General features: G+C 42.2%; 1 protein-coding gene across 1 annotated transcript in view; it reads right to left on the bottom strand.

The window, feature by feature from the left end:
* Window positions 1–6,447, bottom strand: part of Calm2 (calmodulin 2) — a 13,606-nt gene extending 7,159 nt beyond the window's left edge. Inside the window, exons 1-2 of the mRNA XM_028765087.1 lie at window positions 6,305–6,447; window positions 1,035–1,065 (exon numbers count right to left, since the gene is read on the bottom strand). Coding sequence (XP_028620920.1) covers window positions 1,035–1,065; window positions 6,305–6,307 — 34 coding nt within the window. The 5' untranslated portion in view covers window positions 6,308–6,447. The remainder of the gene's footprint in view (window positions 1–1,034; window positions 1,066–6,304) is intronic.
* Between the last annotated feature and the right edge of the window lie 5,958 nt (window positions 6,448–12,405).

Consider the following 12,405-nt stretch of genomic DNA (forward strand, 5'->3'; position numbering starts at 1 on the left):
AGAGAGAGAGAGAGAGAGAGAGAGAGAGAGAGAGAGAGAGAGAGAGAGAACGAGAGAACGAGAGAACGAGAACACACAACTGGCAAGCTTGTCCACATTTCAGAATTAGATAATCATTTTAAAATATCACAATAAAACCAAAAGACCTGGCAGGAGGTAAATCATACAGCTACAAGTTTTATGCATTAATCTCATTTATTTCTCCTAAAGGGTTCAGTTCAATAGCTATCACTACTTTTAAAGTCAAGATTCAATTGTTACAGTGGCATTCGCAAAGAGTTATAAAATCTGAAAAGAAAGCAGAGTATCAGTGACATTTGATAAGTTTTTCTCTAGGGAATTATTACTCACCAATCGATCATACAAACTGAACATTGCTTATCTGAAGTGCTTGGGATCAGATATGCTTCAAATTACAAAGTATTTCATATGTCATATACACTTTTATACACAACCAGAAACTTTATACAGTATTTTTACTGTCTAAGCATTTTGACCACAACCCATCTGTGTATGAGGTAGAATGCCCAATCTTCTATGAATGTTAGCATTCAAGTTTTGGATTTTGGAGAATATGAGTCTTGTAGAGATGAGGGATTGCTTAATCTATTAAATCCACTATCTTAAAGTCAGGGTAAATTCAATGTTCATTTTTCTAACTCTACATTTCAATTTAATTTAGTTACTATACACACTACTTGCCCCTCCCCCTCTTTATTATTTATATTATCCGATTTGAAGTTAAAAGCATTTTGGATGGTAGTAAAACATACAAAAGAAATAATAAAACCACCGCCACCAGTTGATGATACCTATTCTTATCCTCTCTCTATACACACACACACACACACACACATTTTGTGTGTATGTTTACATTCGCAACTGCCAAAGAAGGCTCAACTACTATATTTATGCAACATTCAACTTGTCACCATTCATGACATAATCAAAGGCATTTCATTTAATGATCTTGAATTTTGTCATTATATTTGTAATAAATCCCAACAGATATAATCCAGCAGAATATTTCTTACCTGCAATCTGCTCTTCAGTCAGTTGGTCAGCCTACAAAGAGATAGAAAAGGTGGATTAATGTAAGTATGTAGATTAGCAGTTACAGAAACAAGTTTAAAACTTTCAAGTGTGATGGTGCATTATTTTGAGCTGCATTTTGTTCAGTGAGCCTAGAACATAATGGGTAGGCAGAATGTGGACACACTGATTTAACTACATAGATAGGCAAACCTGACTCCAAGATTATGCCAAATATCTCAGAATGATTTAAAACTTTCAAAAAACCTGTAATTTATATACAAAAATATATCCAATAAAACTAGCTTCCTTTTCAATTAGACTACTTCTTTTTTGGGGTGAAGAAGGGGAGACGGTTTCTCTGTATAGCTTTGGCTGTCTTGGAACTAGTTCTGTAGACCAGGTTAGCCTCAAACTCAAGGGATCTTCCTGCCTTTGCCTCCCAAATTCTGGGATAAATCTGTGTGCCATCACCCAATATAGATTACCCAAATTAAACTAAGCACTCATAGCGTTTTTTAAAAAAACAAATTACTAAAAATTGCCGCTCAATGATTTAAGAATCTCAAATTGAAAAATCACTGCATAAATGGTTAAACACAGGATCCTGACAAAAGTGATTTCCCAAACCTAAGAGAGGGGAGGGGTGAGAAGCAGCCCTCACTTCTGCTAGTCACCTGACAGGCCAATGCAAAGGATACAGGAGTCTAAACAAAAATAGGTCTCTTGTTGTTACAGCCTGCACCTGTAAATATTTTACTGCTTATTAGTACATGTGTCTAACTGTTACTCAGTTCTGATAGACACTGCCAAACTACTGCTAATTTAAAATCCCACCAAGAAGCCAGGTGTTGTAGCATACACCTTTAAGCACTTGGGAGGCAAAGGCAAGACCATCTCTGAATTCCAGGTCAGCCTGGTGCACATAGCAAGTTTCAAGACAGAGGTACACAGTGAGATCCCATCTTGAAAAAAATAAAATAATAAAATCCTTAACAAAATGGGGTTTAATGTGCCATGGCTAATCCATTCTCTTACTGAAGCAAGAAACAGTCTGATCCCTCATGTTTAAAGTGAACTTATCTCTGGGGAAGGGTTTTACTTTTATAGGGATGGCCTCATGTATTTCTCTAGGGCACAGCATAAGAATTTGAAAAGGAACACAAAAGATAATTTTCCTCCTCAAAAATTTGATTTGATCCATGGCAGTATATGGTCATTAGTTGGAGGCCCGTCGGGGCAACACAGTAAGATCTTAATTTAAAAAGCAATATCCAATTTAATTACAATATAAATTAAATTTCTCTTTAAAACAAAGAAGAGCTAGGAATGTAGGGTCATCAATATAATGTTTGTTAAGTCCTGGGTCCAATTCCTAGTACTAAGGAGAGAAAAAAGGAGAAAAAAGTCAAGAAGTTAGTAAACTTAAAACTGAAATGCCAGGGGCTGGAGAGATGGCTCAGTGGTCAAGAACACTGACTGTACTTCCAGAGGTCCTGAGTTCAAATCCCAGCAACCACATGGTGGCTCACAACCATCTGTAATGAGATCTGATGCCCTCTTCTGGTGTGTCTGAAGACAGCTACAGTGTATTCATATATAATAAATAAATAAATCTTAAAAAAAAAAAAACAAACTGAAATGCCAGTTATGTTCGGTATCTTTTACTACCTCTTTAAATACCAATCTTTCAACACTCTGGTTTTATAAGCTGTGCAACCTTGGATACATTACTCAACCTCTCATAGGTAATTTCATCTACAACACCAACCATATAGGTAATAATTAACTATCAATGTATATAAATTAATCAAACAGCTCAATTTCCATACAGAAGGTAAAAATGTATGGCAATACAAAGCCTTTTACAGCTAAACTCTGGCCATGCTTCACATTAACTCTAAGCAAAGAAACTTTATTTGCAAAACTAAAAACAAAAGGCATGAACATTACCCTGGAAACAAAACAAAGCATGTGAAATCAACTGAAATTACTTTAAGCCTAAAAAGATGCCAAGCTTAATTAAATGTGTGGCAGGCACTGTAGTGTGGAAATCGGAAGGAATGTGTGTTATGAGTTAGAGCAGGAAGTCAGCCAGTGACTACAGATTTTACTTTCAATAGGTTGGGTGAAAGACTAGTGGCTTATAGGTATATACATAAAAGATAAGGTCTCAGGGAGACAAGACAAATAAATATTCTAATAGTCTTAAACTGGTTTACAGGGTGAAAACTGAAGGCCCTCAAACCATCCATCCATCCATCCATCCATCCATCCATCCATCCATCCATCCAGTTCAGCTCCGTTACCAGGCAAATGTTATCTTAGAACACTGCATAAAAATCATCACAGAATCAACAGGGTACACAAAAACTAGTTTCCCAAATAACTTGAAAACCTCTCAACTCTGCTTCCAAGGCTTCATGAAAAGTTCTTTCTTGAGTTTTTCTAAATTTTACTTTATGTGCATTTGGTATTCTGCCTACACGTCTGTTTTAGGACCCCCCCTGGAACTGGAGCTCAGACAGCTGTAAGCCACCATGTGGGCGCCCTCAAATAGGGCATCCAAGTGCTCCTAACCCCTAAGCTGTCTCTTCAGCTCTGAGTTTAAGGTTTTAAAATAAACTTTACCGAAAGTTCTAGAATAAAAAAAAAAACTCCTAAAAATCAAGAGCAAACTGGCTCTCAATGTTTCCAACTACTTCTGTCTATGGAGAGTGTCATTTTCTTAGAACCAAAATTATACTTTTGGGAAAATACAAGCTCATTAACATGTGTTTATCACAATAAGGTGAAGACTGATTCACCAGAGAGATGACTAGTTCTTACCGCTCTCATTTCTACAAGGATTGATGTAATCCCTCCTGTTGTTCTTGTCATTCCAGAGACTTCCAGTGTACTTTCAGGTTCCACCCCAACCTACTGAACTAGATCCTGAATTTTGGGTTACCACTGTTGATCTTTATCTAGAAACTAACCTGCATTACAAAGTCAGCTGAACTGAATGCATTATGAACATTTAAAACATTTTCTAAACTGTACTCAAAATGACTGAAAAGTGGTTTTAAAAAAAAATCTAGCATATCTGAATAAATGTATGAATCCATGGCTTCAACACAAACACATCTTCATCCTGTTCATCCCTCAAATAATACTAGACACACGAGGCTTCATCTATCATTTCTTCTACAATTATAGGAATTACTTTATGTGCATCAAAACCAGTCTAAGTTATTTCTGTAGGAAAAAGAGGGTCTTTATTCTGACAGAATGGCACTTTAATATAAAAGCATCTTGAGGCAAAAGAGAAACCAGTGGAGGAACAAAACTTCATAGAAATCAGGACCTTGATTGAAAGCCTAAATTCTGGCTTAAGCTAGAAGTTTCTACACTCTAATGGGGCCAAAGCAAATTCTTATTTTTTGAGCCTAATAAAAACCTTTCAGCTTAATGAACTGACTTAAACACACTCGAGACATTTCTACTCTTTACGTCTTGTGTTGCCCGGCCGTCAACAGCACACATTCCCTCCAATACATGACACCTCAATAAAAATAGTGACTGCATGCAAATTCAAGAGCTTTGTAATCTGTTCTACATACATAAGTCCCTACAAGATAATTATTTTCTCTTTAACAAGAGTACTTAGAATTTTAAGTCTTATAAATTATAAAGTTACTAGAATAGTTGCCAATGTCTCAATGATACATTTAACTTAAAAAAAAAACTTACTGGGTAGAACACTAAGATATAAATTATAATTTTCCAGTAAAAATTTAAATCCTATCCTAGTAACTAAAACAGTAAGTTACTACACAACTTGGAGTGTCAGTTACGTGACTATAATTTACATCCTGCTTCCCCTTACAAAGAACAAATTCAGTCAGCATATTAAAATTCATTAGTTAAAAATATATATCAAAACACAAAGAATTCACCAAAGTTAAATGAATGCTAGCTCTCTCCAAGGTGAACTCTCCCCACACCCAAGCAGGCTGGAGGTTTCAGTTGGCAGGGATTCCCAACTACTGTTTAAGATGCCTCCTGGACACACCCGTTGGTGTAACCATTTGGCAAGGGAGTAAAATAAGTATTGCAAATTATTGTACTCTTAATTTTTTTCAGGAAACACGAGTTTCTTTTTTTATAAATCATTTCTAAAATGTCCTGCTCTCTAGTACACTCTAAGTGTACAGATACAGACTGTCATTATTGTATAAATAAACTGCAGATCTAAGAACTAAGATCAGATGGCAACTTCTACACTGAAACACAGTTTTCAAGGAACGCTTCGTGTGGTAGAGGTGAACAGGCGTGCACCTGAATACTCAAGAATTTAGTGACCCCGCCCCTTAATTGCTACTTTCACTAGCGTGCTTTCGCTGTGGGCAGAAAACACCTTTGTGGCTCTAACTGAAATCGGTTGCTTTCTCTTTACGAGCTGTATTATTTGGAAAAAGTGCTGGACCTCTAGCATAATGCTTGTATTCTACAACGATTAAAAAAGAAGAAAAAATTAAGCATCCAGTCTGGGTAGTGGAAGACAGCACCAGATGGAGTGGAACGAGAAGCACAGCGCGGAGGGGGGTTGGGGGGGGACTGCCGGGGTCCCCTCCCCCGCCCTTCCCCGCAGCGCGGCGGGCCGCCCAGACCTCCGCAGTCCTGCAGGTGCCAGCGCAGCAGCTGGGGCGCGAGCCGAGCAGCGTCGGGCGGCGGCTCCCGGCCTCGTGCGCCCACCCCACCCCAGCTGCTGCTCCCCACAGGATCCACGGGGCGCGCCTCCGGCCCAGCCTGCCTCGCCTCGCGGGGATACGAGCTAACGGCGCTCGCTCGCCCCGGGGCCCCGCGCTCCTCCCCACCCCACCCCCCGCGCATGGCGCCCGGACGGACAAAGGCGCTTCCTGGCGCCCGCGCTTAGCGGTGGCCGTTGGCGGTTTGAATCCGGCCCCCGGCCTGACCTTTGGTGCCGGCTCATCCGCGGCGCCCCGCGCTTGCTCTCCCGACCGACCACATCGCCCCGCACCCCTGGTCCATCCTCCCCCGGCCAGGCCCCGCAGCGGTCCCCCGACTCATCTAAGGGAACCCAAAAGGACCTGGGTGGGGGACACCTGCGACATAAGTGTCGCGGGGGCCTCCTGGCCTTTTTTGTGCCATTTCTCTGGCGAAGACGGCTCCTCGACGGTTCAGAGAGGGGAAGTCCCCCTCTTTAGTCAATCCGCTTCAGCATCTTTCCCCCACCGGCGAGGCGCCGGCCGCTCAGCTACGCACTCACCATGCTGCAAGGGCTACGGGTTTCCAAGACGCAACCTGAGAACCACTCGACTCGCTCGCTCCCCTCGAACTAATTCTCCTCCTCCGCCCCCAGCTCCTCATAAACACCTCCCTCCGCCTCCCTCCGCCAGATCCCTCCGCCTCACTCCAGATAACGGAACATAGCGAACGAGTCCCGGCCAGCACCCGCCCCCCCCCAACACTCCGGGAGACCCCTTTCTCCACAGTCACTGGGCAGACAGGCAAGAGATAAAGGGGAGCAGGGGACCGCTGACGTAAGTGGGTTTCACTCCTAGGCAAGCCGTTAAAAGGCCGGGGGAACCGCGCCTGGGAGGCGCTACTTTGAGGCGCGGAGGAGCACTGCGGTGGCAACGGACACTGTGAACATCGTTGAGCTAGCTGCTGATTGGCTGGTTTGTACCTGCAATGCGTCACTTTCTCTTGCAGCCGGAACGCGGCGCGGCTTCTGCCGCTGCTGCTCGCGCCGCCCTGTCCTAGCAATTGCGCCAGGAGGTAGCGTGACTCTCTTTGCACCTGGCTGGAGGACTTTCTTCCATCCGTCCTCCCTGCCACAGGCACACGCACACACTCACCTTCCCACCCCGTATAGAGGTGTTGACAAAAAGAACATGAGCCAATAAAAAAAAAATAAATAAAACTGAAGGACCCCAAGTAAACACCCACCCGCGCCCAGCTTCTCGGCGTTGCTGCATCCGGGAGGCCTGTCGTTTTTCATTTCATGGTGCAGAACCCACGCAGCTCAGCTGACAAACTAATCAGAAAGGAGCTTCCGTGTATGCTTCCCCTTTGCTTTTCTTGCCCAGCAGTAATCAGAAAGCTACTCAAACCATGGTTTCTGAGAGTATGTTCTGTTGGTCTCCCCAAGGAGCCCCTTTGAAATTAGAAGCCCGAAGTAGACAACCAGAAAAGGATGGTGGAGGTTAAACAAGAATAAGGATTTAATCCTCAAAATACAGTGCCCAGAGAAGAATGCTGGTACAACCAGAGAAGACTGATGACGGAACAACCACGGCCCAGAAGGATGAAGATGGTGAAGGCAGAAAGAACTTCCCAGTGAAAAAAGTACCACCACGCAGACCCTTGAAACGTGGAGAGCAGCGTTTTTAAAGAGGCAAGCGAAGATGAAACCTCAACTTCTGAAAACAAGCCTGCCTTCAACATTTCGGTGCTAACAGTTACCTGTGCCCACTCGAGAGCTTCAGTCGTTTTTAACCTCCATTACCTAAGTTAGACATTCCCTCACACCTTTAAATATACCTTGTAATGAACCCCGAGCTGGGCCCTCTTTCAATCATGCAAACCAGACATTAAGTGGCCTTCTAATTAGCACTGACAAAGCTGACACCCTTTCAAATGAATGCCCACTCAGTGGGAAAAACAACAAAAAAAAAACCCATCTCAGACTTTTGTTTCTGTTATCCTTGTCAATGTGGTGCTCCGATAATATTGAAAGGGAGGGAAAAATAGGCACCTCTACTTGAGAATCTGAGGCCACTATTTCAGTGCACTGCATTCTGGTAAATTCCAAGTTTTTCCAAGATATACTTCAGAAATTTGTCTGTGATTCCTCCTTAAATCTTCAGTTGGAAGACCTACTAATATTTTTTTTGTCTTTCAGCTGACTCACTAAAAATATTCTCTCTTCACACAGTACCCCATTAGCATGTGCAGTGATTTTACATATGCAATTTTGGGGGCTGGAGAGATGGCTCAATGGTTAAGAGCACTGACTGCTCTGCCAGAGGTCCTGAGTTCAATTCCCAGCAACCACATGGTGACTCACAACCATCTGTAATGTGATTCGATGCCCTCTTCTAGTATGTGTCTGAAGATACCTGCAGTGTACTCATATAAATAAAAAAATAAATAAATCTTTAAAAAAAAAGCTTCTGAAATTTTTAATGGTGGGAAATTGAAAGATAAAATGAATAATCACTTCCTCTAGGGAAGGAATTTTTAAGAGGATTGGTGCATAATGTATGATAAGTAACGCACAGACCTGTGCCTAGAGAGGTGTAGTGGTCCTTGTTAGCAAATATGTAGAAATAATTTTTTAAAAAATAGAGGATATTGGAAGGTTCTTCCAGGTTTCTTCAGTTGGATTTTGGTAAAGCCTCTCTTGCATAATCTTCCTTGCTGACCTCTCGAGAAGAGAAAGAAAAGTCAAGGGTTACATTTAAAGCCATTGTGGTTTATGTGTATTTGAGACTGTTCCAAGTCAATTTATTTATAGAGCACTTGTCTTCCGAAGTATGACAGAGAGCTCCACCTAACCCTGAAAAGCAGAGTCAGCGATGACCATGTATCAGAGCCTCGAACGTATCTTTTTTTCTGTCTGATTTCCACAGTGAGATCTTAGAGTTCTCGACCTTTGTCCATCTTGGGAAAAAAATAAGAATGTTCTTCCCCTGCAGTGCTTCTTCCTCATTTTCTGAATTGAGATAACACAAATCTTATCTTTGGATAACTTCCTTTCCCTGGCTTCTGTCTTTTAGCCAGTTTTGCTGGTTAACAAGGAAACAAACAAACAAACATAGTGTCACATAACATCATTCTTGAATATAGTCTATAGGTTTCTCCACAAATTAAAACAATTAAGTCCTACTTTTTCCAGGGCATTGATAATATGTAATAAGCCAACTTCTATGATCTAGAATGGAATTGGGAATGTAGGACAGAAATCCTCTTCTTCCATTTTTCAGACTGGGCACCCTGGCTGAGAAGGTTAAGCTGTTTTTCCTTTGATGATGCAGGGCAGGACTAAGATGATGTGACAGTTAGCTTTCCATCACCATGACAAAACTCCTCAACCCAAGAAGGACCCATGGCTGCTGCTGAGCTTCAGTCACACGTCCCTGTTGTTTCCAGGCCTTTAGTGGAGGAGAGCATCCTGGAAGTGGCAGAAGAAAAAATAAAGCTCCCAGCCTCCAAGGAGAAAAGAGAACTTGCTTTTATAACCAAGTCCCTCCCCAACTCCCAAAACCATTAATCCATGAGGCTATAAATGAATTAATCTATTCATGAAGTCAGAGCCCTCGTGATCCAATCACCTCCAAAGGTCCCAACCCTGAGCAGTGTTGCACTGAATAACGTGCCTACCACACTTGAGCTGTTATAGAATGTTACGACCCAATCCAGGCCTCAACAGTTAAGAGCTCTATCTAGCTATTCTTTCAGAGGACTAGAATTTAGTTCCTAGCACCTAGGTTGGGCAGCTGCAACAGAGAAATCAGGCTTCTGGCCTCTGCAAGTACAGATACTCATTTGTGTGTAAGAGTACACACACACACACACACACCAAAAGCCGAACTGCTAACAGACAAGAATCTAGCCAGATCATATTTTGTCTACTGCATTCTCAGTTCAATGAAGGTTGAAGAGTGTAGGAACTGACGTATTGCATTACCCTAAGGGGCTATGCTCACACACACAGGAAAATTTGAGGGCCTTCTAGTTTGATGTTTGACCTATTGCTATTCTTTTATTTGCTCATCGAAAGAGGTTTGAGTATTACTTTAGAGTGCCTTTCCAATTGGGTTGCTTAGAACTGATAGATTTTCTCAGATGTTGAACATTCAGTGTCAAAACCAAAACTTCCAGAAAAATTGGGATGTTTGGTCATTCTAAAAACTTTGACCACTCATTCAATAAATATCAATGTGGGTTGGGAATTTAGCTTAATGGTAGAGCACTGTTTGGTCCTCAGCTCCAGAAAGAGAGAGAGAGAGAGAGAGAGAGAGAGAGAGAGAGAGAGAGAGAGAACTGGCAGACAAAATAAATAGCCTAAAATAAAAAAAAATAAATAGTTAGACACATTACATGTGATGAGACTGAGCACGGCAAGCCATGGAGGATAAACTACAGGGGCCAGGGAGGGAGGCACTTTCTAGACAACGTCATGCTTAATAATTTAGTACACTTTCTGTTGATGCAACAGATAAGTCAGATTAAGTGAATTAAAAGGAATGCAGGTTCGTCTCACAGTTCCAGAGCTAGAAGTCCAAGAACACAGTTCTAGCACAATGTGTTGTAAGGACCTTCTGGCTGTGTCATAACATGATGGAGGGCTTCACCTGGCGACACAGACCAAACATACTAATTTGTGTCTGTCTTCTTATACAGCCAGTAAAGGCATCCTGAGCTGATCTAATACTGAGTACTTCCTACAGGAATGTGGGTAGAGGTAGGACGGGGGAGAGGGATGCTTTAGGCCCCGTGAAAAAGGACAAAGGAATGGGAGGTGTGGTCATTACCATGGCTAGCATCCATTACCTTCAGAGCAAATGTGCATCCCTCAGAGAGTGAAACAACCATATCCCAAACTGAAGTCAAACCTTCCAGTCTGGCCTGTGTTTTCTAGTTTCCCTAAACAGAGCTTCCCTCCCCTATCACTTCCCTTAAAACATTGGTGTGTTGAGGCCTCTCTCATGTGCTTGTCTTTGCTGATATTGCTCCCTGTTTTCTTTCTACTGAATCCTGGCACACACTTGGACCATGGCTTGCACTCCCTACCTCTACAACCTCTTCCTCACTCCACCAATCAGGCCTTAGGAGCCCAAAGAGAAATAATCATTTTCTCAAAATATCTTTTAAATGTAGATAAATGAGAGACAAAGAAGGGATTTTAAGAGGATGGAGGGGAATGGGAACAGAGGGAGGAAAAAAATAGAAGATAATGAAACTCATGTGAGAGTTACTGGGAGGAAGAAGGGGACTAGCAAGAGGGGGGTGGGAGAAATGGAAGGGGCGGTGGAGGAAGATGACTAAGATAAGGTATAATGTTCTGTGTATGAAGATGCCAAAACAAAACCCATCACGTTGGGTAAGACTATGATGTCTATGACCCCAGTGTTAGGATGCAGAGACAAGCATAACCTGAGCACTCACTATTCAGCCCACCTAACTGAAACATGAGCTTCAGGTTCAGGGAGAGACCCTGCTTCAAAGAAACAAGGCAGAGTGACAGGGCAGGACACCCTATATGTCCCTCTGGTTTCCAGAGTGACAGGGATACACAGATACACATATACCCACACAGAGGGAGGAATGCACGCACAAAAAATCACTTTGTATGCTAACCAACAAAGTAGTTTCAAACAAGTTTGCTAGATATAGTTGTGTATACCTGTTTTTATTTTTTTCAAGACAGGGTCCCACTTTATAGCTCTGGCTCTTCAGAAACTTGCTATGTAGACCAGGCTGGCCTCAGACTCACAAAGATTCACCTGCCTCAGAAGTGCTGGAAGTTCTGGAATCAAAGCCATGCACCGCCACACATCGCCTTTCCTACTATGGTTTGGTGGTGGTGGGTTGGGTTGGGCTGGGCTGGGCTGGGCTGGGTTGGGTTGGGTTGGGTTGGGTTGGGTTGAATTTTATCATTGTGTGATATTATGCTCTTTTTAAATTGGGATTTTAATTGGTTTTACCTCTAGTCTTATTTCAAGAAAATATTAGCATCGTGAAATTAAGAATTAAAGCAGCTAACAACAAGATAATTAGGCTTAAACTGTGCTTTCATTTGCTGAATGACTGTACAAAAAAAGAGTGATTTTGTTATGTCATTGGCAGCGAAAGACTGCGTGAAGATATGCCTTTTTGCAAAAGTCTCTCAGTGTCTTACCTCATTTTCTTTGTACTGGCTTGGGTTTCTTTGTGTTCGGTTTGGTTTGGCTTGGTTTAGCTTCATTTGGTTTGAGATTTGGCTTAGCTTTTCATTGGTTCTTTGTGAACCAATCATGATTCCATATCACAGATCCCAATCCCACTTATCTCTCCCCCTTACCCCCACTGTACCCTTACAACCTCCTCGTAATGAGAGAAATCTCGTGGAAGCTGTAGTGTTCTCAGTGTATCCCACAGTATTCCCCATAGTGTTCTCAGTGTATCCCACAGTATTCCTCATAGTGTTCTCAGTGTATCCCACAGTATTTCTCATAGTGTTCTCAGTGTATCCCACAGTATTCCCCACAGTGTTCTCAGTGTATCTCACAGTATTCCTCATAGTGTTCTCAGTGTATCCCACAGTATTCGTCATAGTGTTCTCAGTGTATCTCACAGTATTCCTCATACTGTTCTCAGTGT

This window comes from Grammomys surdaster, unplaced genomic scaffold (assembly GCF_004785775.1).
Source record: "Grammomys surdaster isolate TR1022 unplaced genomic scaffold, NIH_TR_1.0 149, whole genome shotgun sequence".
Classification (NCBI taxonomy): Eukaryota; Metazoa; Chordata; class Mammalia; order Rodentia; family Muridae; genus Grammomys; species Grammomys surdaster.